Source organism: Thalassophryne amazonica, chromosome 7 (genome assembly GCF_902500255.1).
Source record: "Thalassophryne amazonica chromosome 7, fThaAma1.1, whole genome shotgun sequence".
NCBI lineage: Eukaryota > Metazoa > Chordata > Actinopteri > Batrachoidiformes > Batrachoididae > Thalassophryne > Thalassophryne amazonica.
In genome coordinates, this window is record NC_047109.1 from 18,966,389 (window position 1) to 18,990,526 (window position 24,138).

The window sequence follows — 24,138 nt, forward strand, 5'->3', positions numbered from 1 at the left end:
TACCCATGGGACAGAAATGAATACTTTTTGTAAAAGAACTACATACATTTTCAATTTTGTTAAGAAACATATCAGAGCATATTTCAATATTGTCACATGAGGTTACACTTTCCCAAGTGAGATCCTTTAATGCTTTTCCCAAGTTTTGTTGTTGATTCTTTGGTATCAAATCAAATCAAATCAATTTTATTTATATAGCGCCAAATCACAACAAACAGTTGCCCCAAGGTGCTTTATATTGTAAGGCAAGGCCATACAATAAGTACGGAAAAACCCCAACGGTCAAAACGACCCCCTGTGAGCAAGCACGTGGCGACAGTGGGAAGGAAAAAACTCCCTTTAACAGGAAGAAACCTCCAGCAGAACCAGGCTCAGGAGGGGCAGTCTTCTGCTGGGACTGGTTGGGGCTGAGGGAGAGAACCAGGAAAAAGACATGCTGTGGAGGGGAGCAGAGATCAATCACTAATGATTAAATGCAGAGTGGTGCATACAGAGCAAAAAGAGAAAGAAACACTCAGTGCATCATGGAACCCCCCAGCAGTCTAAGTCTATAGCAGCATAACTAAGGGATGGTTCAGGGTCACCTGATCCAGCCCTAACTATAAGCTTTAGCAAAAAGGAAAGTTTTAAGCCTAATCTTAAAAGTAGAGAGGGTGTCTGTCTCCTGATCTGAATGGTAGCTGGTTCCACAGGAGAGGAGCCTGAAAGCTGAAGGCTCTGCCTCCCATTCTACTCTTACAAACCCTAGGAACTACAAGTAAGCCTGCAGTCTGAGAGCGAAGCGCTCTATTGGGGTGATATGGTACTATGAGGTCCCTAAGATAAGATGGGACCTGATTATTCAAAACCTTATAAGTAAGAAGAAGAATTTAAATTCTATTCTAGAATTAACAGGAAGCCAATGAAGAGAGGCCAATATGGGTGAGATATGCTCTCTCCTTCTAGTCCCTGTCAGTACTCTAGCTGCAGCATTTTGAATTAACTGTGTCCTCTGGCTTCATGGATAGATAAAGCTGGGTGTCATCTGCGTAACAATGAAAATTTAAGCAATGCTGTCTAATAATACTGCCTAAGGGAAAAATGTATAAAGTGAATAAAATTGGTCCTAGCACAGAACCTTGTGGAACTCCATAATTAACCTTAGTCTGTGAAGAAGATTCCCCATTTATATGAACAAATTGTAATCTATTAGATAAATATGATTCAAACCACCAAACCACCGCAACGCAGTGCCTTTAATACCTATGGCCATGCTCTAATCTCTGTAATAAAATTTTATGGTCAACAGTATCAAAAGCAGCACTGAGGTCTAACAGAACAAGCACAGAGATGAGTCCACTGTCTGAGGCCATAAGAAGATCATTTGTAACCTTCACTAATGCTGTTTCCGTACTATATGAATTCTAAAACCTGACTGAAACTCTTCAAATAGACCATTCCTCTGCAGATGATCAGTTAGCTGTTTTACACTACCCTTTCAAGAATTTTTGAGAGAAAAGGAAGGTTGGAGATTGTCCTATAATTAGCTAAGATAGCTGGGTCAAGTGATGGCTTTTTAAGTAATGGTTAATTACTGCCACCTTAAAGCCTGTGGTACATAGCCAACTAATAAAGATAGATTGATCATATTTAAGATCGAAGCATTAATTAATGGTATTGCTTCCTTGAGCAGCCTGGTAGGAATGGTGTCTCATAGACATTTTAAGGCTCTCTTTTTCAGAGGAGCTACAGCATCCAAAGTTGTCTTCAATGAGGATGTAAAACTACTGACGAGATAACTCTATCTCACTCACAGAGTTTAGGTAGGCTACTCTGCACTGTGTTGGTATATGGCATTAGAGAACATAAAGAAGGAATCATATCCTTAAACCTAGTTACAGCGCTTTCTGAAAGACTTCTAGTGTAATGAAACTTATTCCCCACTGCTGGGTTGTCCATCAGAGTAAATGTAAATGTTATTAAGAATGATCAGACAGAAGGGAGTTTTCAGGGAACACTGTTAAGTCTTCAATTTCCATACCATAAGTCAGAACAAGATCTAAGGTATGATTAAGTGGTGGGTGGATTCATTTACTTTTTGAGCAAAGCCAATAGAGTCTAATAATAGATTAAATGCAGTGTTGAGGCGGTCATTCTCAGCATGTGTGTGGATGTTAAAATCGCCCACTATAATTATCTTATCTGAGGCTAAGCACTAAGTCAGACAAAAGGTCTGAAAATTCACAGAGAAACTCACAGTAACGACCAGGTGGACGATTGATAATAACAAATAAAACTGGTTTTTGGGACTTCCAGTTTGGATGGACAAGACTAAGAGTCAAGCTTTCAAATGAATTAAAGCTCTGTCTGGGTTTTGGATTAATTAATAATCTGGAATGGAAGATTGCTGCTAATCCTCCGCCTCGGCCCGTGCTACGAGCGTTCTGGCAGTTAGTGTGACTCGGGGGTGTTGACTCATTTAAACTAACATATTCATCCTGCTGTAACCAGGTTTCTGTAAGGCAGAATAAATCAATATGTTGAGCAATTATTATATCATTTACTAACAAGGACTTAGAAGGGAGAGACCTATGTTTAATAGACCACATTTAACTGTTTTAGTCTGTGGTGCAGTTGAAGGTGCTATATTATTTTTTCTTTTTGAATTTTTATGCTTAAATAGATTTTTGCTGGTTATTGTGTCTGGGAGCAGGCACCGTCTCTATGGGGATGGGAGTAATGAGGGGATGGCAGCGGGTGAGAAGCTGCAGAGAGGTGTGTAAGACTACAACTCTGCTTCCTGGTCCCAACCCTGGATAGTCACAGTTTGGAGGATTTAAGAAAATTGGCCAGATTTCTAGAAATGAGAGCTGCTCCATCCAAAGTGGGATGGATGCCGTCTCTCCTAACATACCAGGTTTTCCACAGAAGCTTTGACAATTATCTATGAAGCCCACCTCATTTTTTGGACACCACTCACACAGCCAGCAATTCAAGGAGAACATGCGGCTAAACATGTCACTCCCGGTCCGATTGGGGAGGGGCCCAGAGAAAACTACAGAGTCCGACATTGTTTTTGCAAAGTTACACACCGATTCAATGTTAATTTTAGTGACCTCCAATTGGCGTAACCGGGTGTCATTACTGCCGACGTGAATTACAATCTTACCAAATTTACGCTTAGCCTTAGCCAGCAGTTTCAAATTTCCTTCAATGTCGCCTGCTCTGGCCCCCGGAAGACTTTTGACTATGGTTTCTGGTGTCGCCAACTTCACATTTCTCAAAACAGAGTCGCCAATATCCAGAGTTTGATCCTCGGCGGGTGTGTCGCCGAGTGGGGAAAAACGGTTAGAAATGTGAATGGGTTGGCGGTGTACACGGGGCTTCTGTTTAGGGCTACGCTTCCTCCTCATAGTCACCCAGTCGGCCTGCTTTCCTGGCTGCTCGGGATCTGCTGGAAGGGAACTAACGGCGGCTAAGCTACCTTGGTCCGCACCGACTACAGGAGCTTGGCTAGCTGTAGAATTTTCCACGGTGCGGAGCCGAGTCTCCAATTCGCCCAGCCTGGCCTCCAAAGCTACGAATAAGCTACACTTATTACAAGTACCATTACTGCTAAAGGAGGCCGAGGAATAAGTAAACATTTTTGTTGTGTGGGCCGCTGAAGAGGAGGTACTGCTGGCCCACCACCACCAGAGGGCGCCCTGCCTGGAGTGCGGGCTCCAGGCACCAGAGGGCTCTGCCGCCTCACACTAGCAGCCAAGGTGACAGCTGTCACCCATTAACCAAAACAGCTGACATCCATCAGCGGAGGGGTATATCAGCTGGACGGCATCTCCACCTCATTGCTGAGATACCGCTCTATCAAAGAGGTAACGATCTCAGCCAAACGTGCTATTAACTGAAGCCGTAATACTTGTTGCTTGTTTGTAGGACAGCTGACTACTGGACTGGACATATTTGGATAAGTACTCACCTTCCTACATTTCCATATTGTTTTTTGACGAGAGGTGGAGGTGGTGTCTCCACCCTCCGTGTTGCTGGGTGCAGCCGCACCCACACCTGACTGTTTCCTGTTCCTCGCCAGCAGTACCGGATCCGACGAGCGGAGGCAGTGGCCACCTGGGAGTTCGGGACTTGGCGGCTCCAGTATTCCCGGGGTTCGGTGGCAGAGGAAATCGGGTTGGTTCCGGTTCCACTTGGACAGACGTCTCCTATCGTCGAGCCTGCCACACGACACCGCTGTAATTGGACTCAATCTCAATATTGTAATCGGTTGTGTTTGTTGTGCCTATTCACAACAGTAAAAACAGTGTTATTTGACTCCTCCATTGTCCGTTCATTTGCGCCCCCTGTTGTGGGTCCGTGTTCCTACACTTTCACAACAGGATATCTCGGCCAGCGTCATGGATCCCGAGGGGCGTCAACCGGCTGTTGAACGGCCAATGGAAGATCAGGGCGCACAGGCGTCTGCAGGAGGGGTGATCGGTGAGTTGCATCGAATCCTCACCGCTTTCACGACTCGGTTGGATTTGATGACCGAGCAGAACGTCCTCCTGAACCGCAGGGTGGAGGCTCTCGCCGCGCAGGTGGAAGCGCGCCCTCCGGGCACCGCTGCGGCTCTCCCTCCCGTCGACCCTGTGCGTAATAGTGACGTTCCACTGGTCGTTCAACGACCCCTCCACCTTCCCCTGAAGCTTACATAAGCCCCCCAGAGCCGTACGGAGGCTGTGTGGAGACGTGCGCAGATTTTCTTATGCAGTGTTCGCTCGTCTTCGCACAGCGTCCCGTCATGTACGCGACAGATGCTAGCAAAGTAGCTTATGTAATAAACCTGCTTCGCGGCGAGGCACGCGCTTGGGCTACAGCACTCTGGGAGCAGAATTCACGGCTCCTTCTGACATATGATGGGTTGTGAGGGAGTTCAGAACCGTGTTCGATCACCCTAATAGAGGAGAAACCGCTTCAGCCGTGCTACTGTCAATGAGACAGGGGCGTCGGAGCGCAGCTGCCTATGCAGTCGACTTCCGCATCGCGGCTGCGAGTTCCGGCTGGAATAGCACTGCTCTCCGCACCGCCTTTGTAAACGGACTGTCTTGGTTCTTAAGGAGCACTTGGTGGCTAAGGACGAACCGCGGGATTTAGATGGGCTCATCGATCTTGTCATACGGCTAGACAACCGGTTAGAAGAACGTCGTCGGGAACGAGACGAAGGGCGTGGCCGGCCGCGCCGCCCTCTCCCTTCCGGTTCCGACCGCTCTCGCCTTCCCCACGCTCCACGGCCCCGCGCTCCGTGTGGCTACAGCTCCCCTGCTGACGAAGCTATGTATACGAGCAGGGCAACATTTAGGGCACCAGATGCACAGAGGAGGCGGGCCCGCGGAGTATGTTTTGTTTGTGGCTCGATAGAGCGTCATGTGAGAGACTGTCCCGAGCGGTTAAACACCAACGCCAGCCCCTAGAGACTGGGCTAGGGGTGGGCCGAGACATTCACGTGGGACACACCCACATTGCTACACGACTCCCAGTTACGATCCTTTATGAGGAATCAACCCTGAAGGCCCCAGCACTGGTGGACACGGGCTCTGAGGGGAATCTGTTGGACAGCAGATGGGCCAGGGAGATAGGGCTCCCTCTGGTGGCGCTTACCTCACCTGTGCAGGTTCGAGCACTAGATGGCTCCCTACTCCCCCAATCACACACAAGACACCCCCTGTAACTCTGGTGGTGTCAGGGAATCACCGGGAGGAGATCGAGTTTTTTGTGACTCCTGCCACCTCCCGTGTGATTTTAGGATTTCCCTGGATGTTGAAGCACAATCCCCGGATTGATTGGCCGTCCGGGGTAGTGGTTCACTGGAGCGAAACCTGCCATCGGGTGTGTCTAGGTTCCTCGGTTCCTCCCGGCTCCCAGGCTAAGGAGGAGGTCAGAGTCCCGCCCAATCTGGGGACGGTGCCGGTGGTGTACCACGACCTTGTCGACGTGTTCAGCAAGGATCTGGCGCTCACTCTTCCCCCCCACCGTCCGTATGATTGTGCCATTGATTTGGTTCCGGGCAGTGAGTTCCCGTCCAGTAGGCTGTACAACCTCTCACGGCCTGAGCGTGAATCAGTGGAGACCTACATCCGGGACTCATTAGCCGCCGGGTTGATCCGGAATTCCACCTCCCCGATGGGTGCAGGTTTCTTTTTTGTGGGTAAAAAAGACGGCGGACTTCGTCCATGCATCGATTACAGGGGACTGAACGATATCACGGTTCGCAATCGATACCCGTTGCCCCTGTTGGATTCGGTGTTCACACCCCTGCATGGAGCCCGAATTTTCACCAAGCTCGATCTCAGAAACGCGTATCACCTGGTTCGGATCCGGAAGGGAGACGAGTGGAAGACGGCTTTCAACACCCCCTTAGGTCACTTTGAGTACCTGGTCATGCCATTCGGTCTCACAAACGCTCCCGCGACTTTCCAAGCGTTGGTTAATGATGTCTTGCGGGATTTCCTGCACCGGTTCGTCTTTGTATACCTAGACGATATACTCATCTTTTCTCCGGATCCTGAGACCCATGTCAAGCATGTACGTCAGGTCCTGCAGCGGTTGGGAGAACCGGCTGTTTGTGAAGGGCGAGAAGTGTGAGTTCCACCGCACGTCTTTGTCCTTCCTGGGGTTCATCTCTCCTCCAACTTCGTCGCTCCTGATCCGGCCAAGGTTGCGGCGGTGAGAGACTGGCCCCAACCCACAAGCCGTAGGAAGTTGCAACAGTTCCTAGGCTTTGCTAATTTCTACAGGAGGTTCATTAAGGGCTATAGTCAGGTAGTTAGCCCCTGACAGCCCTGACCTCGCCAAAAGTTCCCTTCACCTGGTCGCATCGGTGCGATGCCGCGTTCAAGGAGTTGAAACGGCGCTTCTCGTCTGCACCTGGTCTGGTGCAGCCCGATCCTAGTCGCCAGTTAGTGGTTGAAGTGGACGCCTCGGACTCAGGGATAGGAGCCGTGCTGTCCCAGAGCGGGAAGACCGATAAGGTCCTTCACCCGTGTGCCTATTTTTCCCGCAGGTTGACCCCGGCCGAACGGAACTATGACGTCGGCAATCGAGAACTCCTTGCGGTGAAAGAGGCTCTTGAGGAGTGGAGACATCTGTTGGAGGGAACGTCCGTGCCATTCACGGTTTTCACTGACCACCGGAACCTGGAGTATATCAGGACCGCCAAGCGGTTGAATCCCAGGCAAGCCCGCTGGTCACTGTTCTTCGGTTGTTTTGACTTCCGGATAACCTACCGTCCCGGGACCAAAAATCAGAGATCGGATGCTTTGTCCCGGGTACATGAAGACGAAGTCAGAACGGAGTCGTCGGATCCCCCGGATCCCATCATCCCGGAGTCCACTATCATGGCCACCCTCACCTGGGATGTGGAGAAGACCGTCCGGGAGGCCCTGGCACGAGACCCGGACCCCGGAACCGGGCCGAGGAATAAACTCTACGTCCCACCAGAGGCAAGGGCTGCGGTCCTGGACTTCTGTCACGGTTCTAAGTTCTCCTGTCATCCTGGGGTGAAAAGAACCGTGGCAGTCGTCCGGCAACGCTTCTGGTGGGCGTCCCTGGAGACCGACGTCCGGGATTATATCCAGGCCTGTACCACCTGCGCCAGGGGCAAAGCCGACCACCGCAAAACATCGGGATTGCTACAGCCCCCCGTACCTCATTGCCCCTGGTCTCACATCGGCCTGGATTTCGTCACGGGCCTCCCGCCGTAGGGAAACACCGTCATCCTCACGATAGTGGACCGATTCTCCAAGGCGGCCCACTTCGTGGCCCTCCCGAAGCTCCCAACGGCCCAGGAGACAGCGGACCTCCTGGTCCACCACGTCGTCCGGCTGCATGGGATACCATCAGACATCGTCTCCGATCGCGGTCCCCAGTTCTCCTCGCACGTCTGGAGGAGCTTCTGCCGGGAACTGGGGGCCACGGTCAGTCTCTCGTACGGGTATCACCCCCAAACCAACGGGCAAGCAGAACGGGCCAATCAGGAGATGGAGCAGACCCTACGTTGTGTGACAGCCGCGCACCCGGCGGCCTGGAGTACTCATCTGGCCTGGATCGAGTACGCCCACAACAGTCAAGTGTCATCAGCCACCGGCCTCTCCCCTTTTGAGGTGTGTTTGGGGTATCAGCCCCCATTGTTTCCGGTGGTTAAGGGAGAGGTCGGTGTGCCCTCGGTCCAGGCCCACCTGCGGAAGTGGTCGGGTGTGGCATGCCGCCCGTTCTACTTTGTTGAAGACCCGGATGAGGGCGAAGACCCATGCAGACCGGCGGCGGACCCCGGCTCCTACGTATCGTCCCGGGCAGGAAGTGTGGTTGTCCACCAAGGACATCCCACTGCAAGTACCCTCCCCGAAACTAAAGGACCGATACATAGGACCGTACAGAATCCTCAAAGTCATCAATCCCGCCGCAGTGAGGCTTCAGCTTCCGGCCTCACTGCGGATCCATCCCGTGTTCCATGTCTCAAGAATCAAACCACATCACACCTCACCCCTCTGTACTCCGGGTCCGGCACCACCTCCTGCCCGGATCATCGATGGCGAGCCGGCCTGGACTGTGCGCCGGCTTCTGGATGTTCGACGGATGGGCCGGGGTTTTCAATACCTGGTGGACTGGGAGGGGTACGGCCCTGAAGAACGCTCCTGGGTGAAGAGGAGCTTCATCCTGGACCCGGCCCCTGGCCGATTTCTACCGCCGCCACCCGGACAAGCCTGGTCGGGCGCCAGGAGACGCCCGTTGAGGGGGGGGTCATGTTGTGTGGGCCGCTGAAGAGGAGGTACTGCTGGCCCACCACCACCAGAGGGCGCCCTGCCTGGAGTGCGGGCTCCAGGCACCAGAGGGCGCTGCCGCCTCACAGGAGCAGCCAAGGTGACAGCTGTCACCCATTAACCAAAACAGCTGACATCCATCAGCGGAGGGGTATATCAGCTGGACGGCATCTCCACCTCATTGCCGAGATACCGCTCTATCAAAGAGGTAATGATGTCAGCCAAACGTGCTATTAACTGAAGCCTTAATACTTGTTGCTTGTTTGTAGGACAGCTGACTACTGGACTGGACATATTTGGATAAGTACTCACCTTCCTACATTTCCATATTGTTTTTTGACGAGAGGTGGAGGTGGTGTCTCCACCCTCCGTGTTGCTGGGTGCAGCCGCACCCACACCTGACTGTTTCTGTTCCTCGCCAGCAGTACCGGATCCGACGAGCGGAGGCAGTGGCCACCTGGGAGTTCGGGACTTGGCGGCTCCAGTATTCCCGGGGTTCGGTGGCAGAGGAAATCGGGTTGGTTCCGGTTCGACTTGGTCAGACGTCTCCTATCGTCGAGCCTGCCCACATGACACCGCTGTAATTGGACTCAATCTCAATATTGTAATTGGTTGGTTTGTTGTGCCTATTTCACAACAGTAAAAACAGTGTTATTTGACTCCTCCATTGTCCGTTCATTTGCGCCCCCTGTTGTGGGTCCGTGTTCCTACACTTTCACAACAATTTCACACCCAGAGCAGAAAAGTGCGGGAGAGACAGGAGAAGCCGCCATGCTAAATTGGCTAAGAGCTAGTAGCTGCGTTAAGCTAGCGGATTCCTAAAAACACACAAAGTGAATAATGTGTAAATAATTTAGAGGTGATTCAGCAGAGGGAGTGCTTTAGTTAAGGCACGTGAAGATTACACTGTGAAACAAATCGTTATCTAGTTATCTAGATCAATCTAACTACGCAGATTAAACAGCTAACAGATACAGCAAAACACCGCTGTGCTCCGGAACAGCAAGTGATACAATACCGCAGTGAGAGCCAACCACCAGTAGAGGCAAGCCGTCAAAAAACTACAACTTTAGACATTTGTTTCCTAACATGATTGGAGTATGAATGCTCAAAACGTTGCTTAGTTAATTTTCTTGTACAAAGAATAACATTATGGTCTGAGAGACCAGTCAATAAATTATATGTTTTAGTGATCTTTTCAGGCCTATTTGAGAAAAGCAAGTCAATTCTGGATTCTGAAACGATTTGTAATTCTGGTCGGATTCTCAATTAATTGTGTAAAATTAAATTGATCAGTAATTAATTTCAGATTTTTCCTGTCTTTTTTGTCATCCCAATTTACATTGAAGTCTCCTAATACGATAATTTCTTTTTTATGATCACGTTTTAAGTAAATCCCGCAATTGATCATAAAACTCGTTTGTGGAAGACGGTTTACGGTAGAGACAGATTACAGTCAGTGACATTTCCACAGAAAGAGAAATGTTTACTCTAATGCATTCTAGTGTAATCTTATTGGGCCATACCATTTGATTACATTTAAATTTACTCCTGACATATAGCAGTACCCCACCCCCTTTTCCTTGATCTCTGTCTTTTCTACAAATAGCCTGGTATCAGTACCGCTGAATCTGACGAGGCACTAGTAAGCCATGTTTCTGATAAACCAAAAAATCAAGATTTGAATCACAGATAAAGCACGTTCGTCCACCTTTTCTCAACGAATTGTGACTTTTTTACTTTTTTCCCTTCGTTCAGGAATTGTTGTATGCTGTGTGACTGGGCCATTAAGGAAGAGCCTTTTATTGTGACTTTCTTATGTAAATTATCTGTCTATATCTCGAGGAGGAGGAGCCTCTGATTTGACTTTCAGATGTAAATAACGTGTTGATATTGAGGAGGAGCCTCTGATTGGGACATTCTCATGTAAATACACTGGATATCTTTAGGATGAGGAGCCTCTGATTTTGATTTTCTGATGTAAATGAACTGTTGATGTTTTGAGGAGGAGGAGCCTTTGATGCTGACTTTTTATGTAAATAAACTGTCTATTTTTGAGGTGGAGCACCTGATTTTGAAACTCTGGTGAAAATAAATGGTTCATATATGGAGGAGGAGGAGACTGATTTTGATTTTCTGATGTAAATAATCTGTCTGTATCTTTAGGAGGAGCATCTCATTGTGACTTTCTGATATAAACTGTCTATAGCTTGAAGAGGTGGAGCCTCTGATTTTGACTTTCTGATGTAAATGAAGTGCTGATGCCTTGAGGAGGAGGAGCCTCTGATTTTGATATTCTGATGTTGATGATATGAAACCTGCTGACTACTCGTAGTCAGACCTGTTCGCTTCACCTCCGTGAAGAACTTTCTAACAGATCCATGTGTTTTTTTTCTGATGCTATGTAGATATTTTTATGGTTATGTTCATGTCCGACTTGTTTTTTCTAATCATGGTTTTAGCTTTCTGTTTTGTAAACGAATGTGATACACGTTCCCGACTGATTTTCATGGTAACCGGTCTGATATGGGAAAATATCAGTCCGGAAATCAGCCAGTCAGAGTGCACGTAGCGTCACAGCCATATAATAAAGGGATATACATTCTGCCCAAATTCAGCCAATGCAGCAAAGTTAATTGGATGGTGCTTCACAATATATACGGACAATGACCTAAAACGTACTGTGAAAGCCCTCAGGAGTTTTTTAAGGCAGAGAAGGGGAATATTATATCCTCAGTTGTCAACCGGATCGAGCATGCATTTCACTTTCTTAAGACAAAACTAAAGGTAGAAAGACCCAGAAATAAGCAACAACTGAAGACAGCTGCAGTAAAGGCCCTGGCTAAGCATCGCAAAGAGGAAACCTGGTGTTTGGTGATGTCCATGGGTTCCAGACTTCAGGCAGTCATTGCCTACAAAGGATTCTCAACAAAGTGTAAAAAAATGAACATTTTATTTATGGTAATGTTAATTTGTCCAATTACTTTAGAGTCCCTGAAATGAGACTTTGTAGACAAAGGGTTGCAATTCTTCAACATTCATAGGATATTTTTGTTCAACCCCTTGCTCAGGGGGAGATGAGTCTGATTACAGAGACAAGGTTAACCGACTGACAGCGTGGTGTTCAGCTAACAACCTGCCGCTGAACACCACAAAAACAAAATAAATAATCTTGGACTTCAGAAAGGGCAGGGCTGACCCAGCCCCACTCCACATCCATAGGGGCTGTGTGGAAACGGTCAGCTCCATCAGGTTCCTGGGAGTACAGCTCTTTGACAGCCTCTCCTGGACTGCCAACACCACAGTGGTGGTGAAGAAAGCCCAGCAGCGACTCCACTTCCTGAGGGTGCTCAGGAGGAACAGTCTAGAGGAGAAGCTGCTGGTGTTGCTCTACAGAGCCACCATTGAGAGCATCCTAATATACTGCATTACAACGTGGTACGGGGGTGCTCAGCAGCAGACAGGAGAGCACTGCAGAGAGTGATCAACACGAGCCAGAGGATTACTGGTTGCTCTTTGCCCACCTGGAGGACATTGCCAGCTCTCGCTACCTCAGCAGAGCTGCCAGCATCATCAAAGACACATCCCACCCCAGCAATCACCTACTTGACCTATTACCCTCGGGCCGACAGTATAGGTCAATCAAAACTAGGACAAACAGATTCAGGGACAGCTTTCTCCCCAGAGCAGTAACTGCACTGAACAATAACAAACCACATTAATTTGCACTTTTCAAAGTTCTTGTGCAATATCTGTACCCATGTGCAATATCATTCCACAGTTGTACATAATTCTCGTCTTACATTTTACATTTTGTCCACATTTTATTTTAGTTGTACATATATTTAAATAATTTTTTGTTAAATTTCATTATCTTTTATTTGGCTAACAATTACTCGCACCTCAGAAAAGCACCTTTTGGAGTTGCACTCAAATATTGTTGCAGTGTAAATTACAATGACAATAAAGGCGATTCTGATTTGATTCTGATCTACAGTCTATAATATAATCAGAAGATTCAGATAATCTGGAAAACTTTCTACATGTAAGTGGCAAGGCCGAAAACCAACATTGAATGCCGTGACCTTCGATCCCTCAGGCAGCACTGCATTAAAAACCGACATCATTGTGTAAAGCTGGGCATACACTGTACGTTATTTTCAATTGTTGTACTCAGCTCCAGCTCAACTGTGCGAAAAAGGGTGTAAAAGTTCAGAGCGCACGATTTATGTTGTCACACTGTACGGCCCGATGCTCTGATGCGATCTGACCGCTCACATTGTACGTTCAAAAACTACACATCGGACTCATGTTTCCAGAAGCAAAACGTAAACAGAAGATTTTTTTTTCTTTTTCTTTTTTCAAACTTTATTTACATTTCTTATTTTTACAAAAACTCTCGATGGGAGACATCAAAGTAAAAAAAAAAAAAAAAAAAAAATACAAGACTTTAAACGAGTGAAGAATAATAGGGAAGAAAGAAGCTGCTCCTCCAAAGAGGTGGTCACTGTTTATGCTCTCTCTGGTGTTTGCACAGGCACAGTGTGAGAGGTTGGATGCTTGTAGCGCTTCAGCAGCGGGATACCATCACGACGGCCAACCAGAATATCAAACAGGTTTGATATTCATCCGACCATACGATTGCCGATCGGGAACTGGTCGTGAGAGATTAAATGCAGCTTGTTACTCCATGTACGAGGTCTATTAGAAAAGTATCCGACCTTATTAGTTTTTTCAAAAACCATATGGATTTGAATCACGTCTGATTACATCAGACATGCTTGAACCCTCGTGGGCATGCGAGAGTTTTTTCACGCCTGTCGGTTACGTCATTCGCCTGTGGGCAGTCTTTGAGTGAGGAGTGACCCACTCTCTCGTCGTTTTTTTCATTGTTTAGGAATGGCTCAGAGACTGCTGCTTTGTTTGATCAAAATTTTTTCAAAACTGTAAGGCACAACTGAGTGGACACCATTTGATAAATTCAGCTGGGTGTCCTGGGTGAATTAAGCCTTAAATTAGGATGTTTTCAGCTCGAAACAGGCCGGCGACGGCGCCTGGTAGCGCTGCAGGACGTCCCGCTCCGTGGAAGTCCTTACACTGACAGAAACACCCCATAATCTCTCATCAGCCATCAGCCGTTAAACTTTTCACCGAAAACCAGCTTAATTTCTCGAATAGTGTCCACTCGGATATTCCTCACAGGTCCAGAAAAAAGTTTGATAAAACAACGCACGCCTTCTCGAGCAGCGTGTGAAACAAAGGAATTCAGCCGAGAGGGCGGGACCACATCTCATTCAAGGCCTGCCCACAGGGAAATGACGTCACCGACGCGTGAAAAAACTCACGCATGCGCACGAGGGTTCAAGCATGATTGGTGTAATCTCACGTCATTCAAATCCATATAGTTAAAAAAAATAAAAGGGTCGTTTTATTATCTAAGAGACCTCGTATACTACAAGATGCAGGATGCACTATTAAGCTGAAACTCGGCGCGATCCAAAAAATTTCTCACACGAATGAAAAATCGGCTGAAAAAGGGCCAAAACTCCTTAAGCCTAAATCCTTAAGCCCAGCTTAAAGGATATTGATACCATTATCGATTCCGCTTATCGATCCGATTCCTTATCGATTCCCTTATTGATACCTCCTATGAATTTTTTGTGTACTAAAAGTAGGCTTTACGGGTTTTCTATGTCAAGGTCAAAGAGCTTTTTCTTATCGTGCACCCGCTCTGTGGAACGGTCTTCCTGCGACCATGAGGCAATCAGACATTTTTAAGCCAAGACTTAAAGCCTATTTTTATTCTCTTTCTTATGAATAGTTTTTATTTTTTTTTATCTGTTTTATTCTTTTACTTCTGTTTTTAATTATGTTATTTAATTTTTTTTTTTTTTTTTTTTTTTTTTTTACGTTGAACTGTTCTGTGTGAGGCGCCTTAAGATGGCTTTTGTTGTGATTTGGCGCTTTATAAGCTGATTAAATTGAAATTGAATTGAAATTGAACAACATTTTATTGAGTCTTAAAGTAAATAAATATGAAATTGGTCACTGGATCCTTAAACTTTGGACATAATAAACTACAATATACATGGTGGGTCCTTGATCTCTGGACATAAATAGAAATAAACTAAATCTGTAGTTATTGTATAAAGCATTTCCTTTCAGACATTATTGGCATGAATGTCTTTACATCTGAGCTGTGCTGCACGTCATGATGAAATTCATAAAGAATGCAGGACGTCTCATTTTGAGAAGAAAAAATTTGTTTTAGTTGATTGTAGTTTCTTCTCTGTATTACAGCATTTGTAAGTGGTGTCATTTTATTCAAAGTGGCAATTTGTTTTGAAGTTATTATTATTATTCCGACCGGACTCTGTCTCAGCAGAGAGCCGTGCAGCGTTTTGAGCTATGCCAACGGAACGGAGGATGGTTCTCGTTTCTTGACTGCAACAAGACAAGAGTCCCAGTTAGTGACTTTAATCCACACAAACGTGACTAATGATTCATATGCTAATGGCTTTGAGAGGGTTTAAGAAGCGGACTTGCCGTTTCTGAAGAGCAGTGAATCAAAGAACCATGAGCCAGTGGATCGAAGCATTGTTTCATTGGTTCAGGCTTCAAAGTGGTGTTGCGCTGCAGAAAAGGTTGATTTCAGAGAGTCTGTAATCAACGTAGAGGAATGAACATTTTCCCGACAAACACTCTCAAAAACAATGGCTGCTCTGAAAGACTGATAAGGGAATTGTTAAGCAAAAAGTCTATTGATATTCGATATAAAAGTTATCAAAATAATTTCTGTAGGTCAAAAGGGTGGCTGCTACGGTTTGACAAACTTTGGCGAGCATTTTGGGGCATGCCATTTCAATTTGAACGGCTGTCACACCCACATACTTCATCGTAGAGCCTTCAAACTTGCTGGCCATGATCAAGGTTCTGCCCTGAACATCCTCATATAATAACATCCCACCGAACTCCTAGGCCCCCGGTGGTAACAGGAAATGTCCTATTTATACTTTAACAGGTACTGATGTCACATAGTTAACCCCATCAACTTCACTCCACTTCTAAAACATGCAGAACAGGGTGTCGGCCATTTTGAATTTTCGTGTCTTTTTCATGTGATTTCCACACGTTGTACTTGAACAAACTCTTCCTTGGGATTTTGTCCAGTGCACTTCACATTTCTTTCAGATCATCCAGGCATGATACTGATCAAAAGTTATCAAAAGCTTTTTCCTATTTTGGGGTGTTGCCGCTATGGCGTTGCCATTTTGACCCTCCACCATGGAACATTATGTTTAAACAGATACTGATGTCACAGTTAACCCCATCAACTTCATTCTACTTCTAAAACATGCAGAACAAGTTGGTGAACGTACGCAATGATCGCCGAGAAGCTACAAGTAATGGCGTCCATGTTGTGGCGTGCCGAATATCTTCCCTTTGCCATGAAATTACTTTCTTCCTTTTGGTCGCTTTAATTTTGTCGTATCATCATGACAATTGATACACAGTTCAACAATGACAACCTCTTACAGATGATAGGTGCGACACCCATGGGCGTGGCAAAATGCCTCTATAGCGCCCCCTTGGAACTTTCAAAAACTCCTCCCCATAGGGGTTTTTATTTTGGCCCAGGGAGACAGTTGCACGAATACGAGGGCCCGTATATGACTGCTTGCAGTCCTTGTTCATAATGTTTTTAAAAATCAGTTTTATTATCATTTATATGAAAATGACAGGATTCCTGTTCAGTATCCCAGATTTTATTCCCCCTCTGTCTTCCTGTTCTGAGTACCACGTGAACTGTGAAAACAAGGTCTCTAGTGAGCGGGTCTTGATTTATGAGGTTGACCATGTGTGTCTGTGTGCATGTGTTCGTGCACATACGCTTTCAACCTAAGGGTCCCAGTGACCTCCCCTTTGGTGACCCCAATCACCATAGCAAGTTTGGTGTGGATTAATTGCTTAATTACTGTGACTGTGCATATTGAACACAAAAGACACACACACACATGGTCTGGTTTATATATTAGATAACCAGGAAGGTTAACACTGGTTGTAGTTGTGTAGTTCTGCCTGTGGAACTGTTGTATTTATTGTTAATGACCAGGCAGTTAATTACTTTGGTTGTTATTGTCTTGTTCTGCCAGTTGAACTGTTTTATTTAATGATAATGACCAGGAAGTTAAACTCATTGGTCATTACAGTTAGTTTTGATCTTCTAACTTTTTTGTTTATTGATATTAACCATGAAGTTAAACTCTGGTTATTTCTCTGTCAATCTTCCTGTGGAATTCTTTTATTTTTTGTTAAATGGGCTGTTCATGAAATGCTGTGGTTTGTAGGTAAAATGTTGGGGCCTGTATATAAAGTGCCATGGCGTGTAGATAAAGAGTTTCCTTTTACATAAAATGCTGTGCCTTGTAGATAAAATGCTGTGACCTGTATTGATAATATGCTTGGGCCCTTAAATAAAATGCTGTGGCCAACAAAAATGTTGAGGCCTCCATTGATAATATGCTGGGGCCTATAGATAAAGCACTAGAGCCTATTGATAAAATGCTGCAAGGCTCACAGATAAAATGCTGTGGCCTTTATTGATATGTTGGGGCCTATAGATATAGATATGGTTTGTGATCATTGGGTTTAAGGGTGTGGTTTGTGACCACTTGTTTTAAGAGCGTATTTTACCATGCAGCACTGACCCAAACCACATAATGGAAATGGGGCTCTCAGTAGACTGTAAAAAATCCATAAATTAGCCACATCATTGTTTAAGCCACAGTGTTCAAAGCATGTGAAAGAAGTAGCATGTTTAACCTGCTGGTCCACAGCTGTCAACCTTCTGCTTCCAGTTGACGTCTTGTCCTCCTCAATGGGACAATGTCAAAACAGCTGTCTTCAAAAATGTGTTGAGGACAGGATGGAAGTTCCTGGTTTTTAGTGGTGTGCAGTTAAAAATTGGAATATTTATCTCTTCAGTAACCACACACAGGGAAAGCATTAATTTCAAGCTTGTTTAATTTTAGTCTTAAATACTAAAAAAAAAAAAAAAAAACACATCGTGTTACCTACGCGGTTTGTGACCATCGGTTTTAAGGATGCGACGTGTGAGCTGTTCCTGGAAAGAATTCTTACAGATGTTTGTTTTGCTATGTTTTCAGGTGGAAGCAGCTCGGGATGCCCCCTACTTCATCATCCTCGTCATCCTCCTCCACCTCATCGTCATCCTCTTCCTCTGCTGCCCAGGCCTTCTCCCTCGCTGAACCAGCCATGACCAGCCAGCACACTCGTACACATCCCTCCTTCAGCTCGCTTCACTCCGTGGCTGAGCAGCAACAGGTAACACCACTTCATACTTCTGTTGTCTTCATGTCTTCATGATTGACAACACCCTATCAATTTTGAATAGACTCCACCCCCAGGAAGGTGGAGCTCTGCCCCCTCCATGCTGACCATTGATATGTGTGGTAATGAGGATCATGTCAGACATGCCAGACAAAACATGTTTGCACTGTTAGCTTGGGCTAGAGTCCCTTTTATCAGAGGGTAGCAACATGATGAACCGAGAAAAAAAGGGTCATGTGACTCGTGGTGCCATCTTGGGGCCAAAATTGCGTTCACTGTTAATCTGTCTGCATGTAATAAATGCAGCTATTTTATTTGTTTATTCACTGAAAATGCCGGGTTGCTGTGCATTTGGAGGCACAACAAGATGTACAGATTCCCTTCATATCGAAACAGAAGAAAAATTTGGGAAAATAAAGTCAGCCATGTGGGATGGAAGCCGACATCATTGTCAAAGCTTTGAGAGGTCAATTTATTGTAAAGTCCCATGTACAGTAAAACTCACCTAAACTGTCATTATATAAACCGGATATTTGCAGTCACCGGACAGAAAAAGTCTCAATGTTTTTGTATTGTTCTCCATATAATAAACACAGTAGATAACGGATTTTTTGCTTACATCTGACAAAATGTCCTGTCTGATTGCAATGTATTTCCATTAAAAACCCCAAGCAGTCTGGACGTGCCCAGTAACAGAGGTACAAAATTAAAGTTCAGCTCTGACACTTGCCGATTTGAGTAAAGTGGAACTGGAGTAATTTTCGTGATTAAAAGACCGGCTGTTTATTTTTTTCCAAACCGTGCTCAGACTCAGACCTGCAGCTTGACGTGCACCTGCTAAATCAGACAATGCAAAAAGCTGTGATTTGACACTTTTTTGGTTTTATGACTCTTTGTTCATATTTTATGAACCTGGTATAAACTGTGCAATTGAAGCTGCTTTTGTGCATGATTAGTGGTGTTAAACTGAGTGAATGAGCAACTTTTGTATAATCCATCAATATGGAACATGCAGATTGCAAAAAAAATCTGAGCTCAGATTAAGATTCAGCACCCAAAAATGATCTTCTGACGTAAATAATCTATATCTTGAGGCGGAGGCACCTCTGTGACTTTCTTAATCAAAGTTATCTATCTATATCTTAAGGAGGAGCCTCTGATTGTGACTTTCTGATGTAAATAATCTGTGTATATCTTAAGGAGGAGGAGCCTCGATTTTGATCTTCTGATGTAAATAATCTATATATTGAGGAGGATGCACCTCTGTGACTTTCTTATGAAAATATGTATCTATATCTTAAGGAGGAGCCTCTGATTGTGACTTTCTGATGTAAATAATCTGTGTATATCTTGAGGAGGAGCCTGTGATTTTGATTTTCTGATGTAAATGAACTGTTGATATCTTGAGGAGGAGGAGCCTCTGATGCTGACTTTTTATGTAAATAAAGTGTATTTTTTGAGGTGAAGCCTCTGATTTTGAAACTCTGGTGAAAATAAATGGTTCATATTTGCAGGAGGAGGAGCCTCTGATTTTGATTTTCTGATGTAAATGAACTATCCGGTTGTTAAGCGCTGACGTAACGCATCACGTGATAAATCTGTTTCCAGGTCCAAAGACCTCCACGTTTACAATTAAAGTTACGTCTGTTTGATCTTTTTAAGGATCTACAGTTTAAGTTTAGTTTGTGTTTACATTGTGCGCAAACCTCCACTCCCTTCTCTGCCTCCACCTCCGTTAACCGCATTCGTCTGGTTCTATGGTCAGAACACTTAATAAAACTTTTTTCTTTTACTTTACATATTTTATTATGCACAGGTAAAATATACATGTGTTTGTTAATAAAAAATTATTTATTAAAATAAACAGGACGTTAAAGTGCAAACTTCACTTTCTCCCCGAACAACATGAACAGGAAGCGATCGCAGCTCGCAGCAACTCCCATTGAAAATAATGGAGAAACATCCTGAGTGTCTGACATTTTTACATAAAACAAATGCAGTAACAACGTCTAAAAATCCAGTTAATATATCCAGGAGAGTTTTATGTTGCGATGTTAATGCTGTTGTCCGTGTGCAACGGTGTAAGTGCAGCCTGATCAGAGCGTCTCAGTGCAGTTCTCAATGTTAATGACAGCGCGCCTTTTTTGTTTGGAGCCAGAAGTTGAAAATCACATGATGCGTTATGTCACACTTAACAACCGGATAGATATCTTGAGGAGGAGGAGCCTCGGATGCTGACTTTTTTTATGTAAATAAAGTGTATTTTTTTGAGGTGGAGCCTCTGATTTTGAAACTCTGGTGAAAATAAATGGTTCATATTTGGAGGAGGAGGAGACTTTGATTTTGACTTTCTGATATAAATGAACTGTTGATGTCTTGAGAAGGAGGAGCCTCTGATTTTGATTTTCTGATGTAAATGAGCTATTGTCTTGAGGAGGAGGAGCCTCTGATGCTGACATTTTGTATAAATAAAGTGTATTTTTTGAGGTAGAGCCTCTGATTTTGAAACTCTGGTGAACATAAATGGTTCATATTTGGAGGAGGAGGAGACTTATTTTGACTTTCTGATGTAAATGAACTGTTGATGTCATGAGGTGGAGGATACTCTGATATTGACTTTCTGATGTAAATAATCTATATCTTTAGGAGGAGCATCTCATTGTGATTTTCTGATGTAAATCTGTCTATATTTTAAGGAGGGGGAGCCTCTGATTGTAACTTTCTGATGTAAATAATGTATCAATATCTTGAGGAGGCAGCGCCTCTGACTTTCTTATGAGAATTATTTATCTATATCTTATGGCTCAGTCACACAGCACTTAATGTTAATGCAACAAAGCTCAAACGAAACAAGAAATCTGGACTTTTGTTGACTTTCGTTGGCATTGTTTAACCTTTGTGCAGCTTCATTTCTGCAGCTGGCACTTCATCACGAATGCCACCGAGAACCTCATTTTCCATATTTCATTTTGCTGTCATTCTTGACGGTTTTTTATTGTTTGCTTAGTTTTTTAACGTTAGCGTTTATTTTGACTTCGTTTAACTAGCTGAAAGTTTTCACACAGTGCAGAAGCCGTTTCTGAGCACTGTTGCTGCCACTGCGTTCAGATACCGTCAGAAATTACAGGGCAAACTCAGCGTGTTTGCTTGGATTTTTTTTTTATCGGGCTGGGGTCAGCTTCAATGGGCTCAGGCACCTTATAGGGAATAATTAATCTTTTGTGTGAATACAGTTAATTATATTGCCACAAGCAACTGCTGAATTTGAAACAACAAAAAAAAAGTTCTGTAATTTCTGATGATGCTTGAACACAGTGTCAGCGGCAGCAGCAACTCCTGTATGCACTTATTGTTTGGATGTTTTTAATTATAACCCTCCAAATGGGTTAGTGACAGGCAGCACACACCTGTGTATGAGTCGTGTTTGTCTTTAGTTTGTAGTTTATTGTAATTTCAAACAGAACAGACCCACAGGTCATAAACCTGAAAACACAAAGAAATGAACAAAACTTACAATTATATTCATTGAATATAAATGCAACATCATTTCAATTAAACAATACATTCTACTATTTAGCTACAAATAATACCTTTATTTGTAATTGTTCATACTTGTATACTTATAATTATTCTTATAAACCCCATCCAGTCTATATTCCCTGGTTTTCTAATCTCCCACTAACGCAGTAGGCCCTGCAGACTACACTACCCATCAAGCATAGCGTTGAACACGCTTGCGCAGAACGCAACTCCCCCATGCTCCGACTGGCACAGTGCATAAACCCATTTGACGCTCAGAGACAGCCCTTTAGACTAGCATGACTCCTTTAAAGCCTACCACGCTATCGTCCACTACATTATTCAGCTTGGTAATCACCAAACACACAGTTTTGGCTGCAGCTAATATGGCTAACCAAGAGCACGCTCCCCTCATGCCACGCACCACATGTGATACAATTTAACGAACTTTCTTTCGTACTACATGGACATAGCGCAGTAAAGTACATAATTACAAACTAACTGTGCTTTAAACTGCTTCTAAAGCAAGGTACATTAGCAATTGGTAGCTTTCAGTACACATTTCACAGTTTACAAGTTGCTACATACCGACGGGCTGTGTGCTCCTGATGGGTTGATGATAAGTGACGAGACTGATCAACTACAAAGATATGAGCGCAACTGCACATGCTCAGTTTTAATGTCCGTTTGGAAGGCAGAATTCACGTTGTGGATCAGTGGCAGCTCATGGAATAGCCGCACATGGGGAGTCAATGCATGTTCACACGGACTGATCAATTTACTGCTCTGATATATTCAATCATCTTTACACTTTATATTCCCCGTTTGACAGTTTTCTGTTATAAATTAATATATATGGCTTAGTAATGTAATATAGTGATCGAGCAGTCACCATGGCACACCAGCATTTTTTTTTCTTTTATCGGATGCTTATTCACCATCTTTGGACGGTTTTCCGTCTTTTTGTAAATTCTTGCCATCTAAAGGAAATGCAGGGCTGTGAAAAATCCGTGGATCAGCGAAATTCCACGGATTTCATCATTGGGGAAGGTGTTAGTGTTTTACTCTGTAATCATGATTGTCACTGAGTTTTTAAAATGTCTATTGCAAAGTGTTCTTTTTTTTTTAACGACATCGTGCAAGTTTTATAAGACCGCGGCAGTCCGCTGACACCTCGGAGAAAAAAAGCCTGGCTGTTGCAACAGTTGTCTAAGTGAGACTGGTTGGTTGCTGCGGCGACGCTGTGTGTCTCCTGCACGAAGTTTTAGCTAAAGGTAGCATGTGACATCGCAAACCTTTAGAGCGCTAAAGTTTTTAAAAGAAGACTTGTGCAGCATGTCTCTGTCACGGATCGATGTCGGACAGAGAGAAGATGGCGAGAAAGATTGTTTGAAAAAGTCTGATAAGGACAAGAATCCGTGGAATTGTCGCTGGCTTCATCAACACACCTGAAAGATAAAAGAAACGGGAAAAGTGAACTGTACCCTCAGGAAACGCAGTAAGAATTTTTCTCTCTCTGGAAAATAAACATTGTGCTGTTCAAACAGGATTTTAGAAAAGATTATGTGACTTTTTTCATTAATCTAGACTTTCTTTCATTGGGAAAAAAGACTGGCTTTGATTGGATTTAGGTTGCATGAATTTACACAAGAATGTAAATGAGTTTTTATTAATGTAGACATTTTTCACGAAAAAAGACAGTGGCTTTGAGTGGATTTACAGGAATTTACACAAGAATATGTGGCGTTTTTACTATATAAGGTATGTCAATCAATAAATTTCTGTATAAAATAAAAAATAATAAATTCAGGTTCAGATTCTTAGAGGTGTATGGGCTCAGACTGAGATGGATAATTTAAACAAATTTAACATTTTATTGTTGTGCATTATTGAATGAATAATAGTAATCGAGTGGCTTCAGTATTGTATGATATTATGATGTGATATCTCTTTACCTAGTCTGAAAGCAGTTAAGTTATTTATAACATTTTAGTTGAGAGTTATGATTTTTAATTGCCTAGTCTTTGAGCCTAGTCACAAACAAACTAAATGAAGTTTTCATGAAGATTTAGCTATATTTGTAAACTGTTGTGTTGTCTGTATGTACAATTCAATTAGAATAAGTTAATTAAAAGTCTAATTTCATACATTTATATATTTTAAAAACCATAACTTTAAAAACAATAATCTATAAAGTGCTGTAGTGCATTGCACATTCCCTACAGTTCTTCTTAGTTTCTACAATTGAGTTCATAATGCTCACATTTTTTATTTGATTTGAGCCACTCCTTTAAGTGACTTTTGAAGGCTTTAAAGCTTGGAGACTCTCTCACTGTAGTTGGCAAAGCGTTCCATTGGGCACTGCCTTTGTAGGACAGAACATTTTGTGCAAAAGCTGTTTTTCGCACAGACACTTCACAGTCCCCTCTACTCATAGCCCTGGTGACCCTCGGACCAACTGTTCTATATTTAATATAGTTAG

The 24,138-nt window shown here is 44.1% G+C and overlaps 1 protein-coding gene across 2 annotated transcripts in view; it reads left to right on the forward strand.

Annotated features, from left to right (window-relative positions):
* The window catches only part of dyrk1b (dual-specificity tyrosine-(Y)-phosphorylation regulated kinase 1B), a 229,835-nt gene that overhangs the window by 69,350 nt on the left and 136,347 nt on the right, over positions 1–24,138 (forward strand). The window contains exon 1 of one of the 2 annotated variants that reach the window (XM_034173931.1): positions 17,969–18,131. The exons of the other annotated variant lie outside the window; for it this stretch is intronic. Within the exon in view, the coding sequence (XP_034029822.1) occupies positions 17,970–18,131 (162 nt within the window). The 5' untranslated portion in view covers position 17,969. Of the gene's footprint in view, positions 1–17,968; positions 18,132–24,138 lie in introns of those variants that run through there. 2 annotated transcript variants of the gene reach the window in all.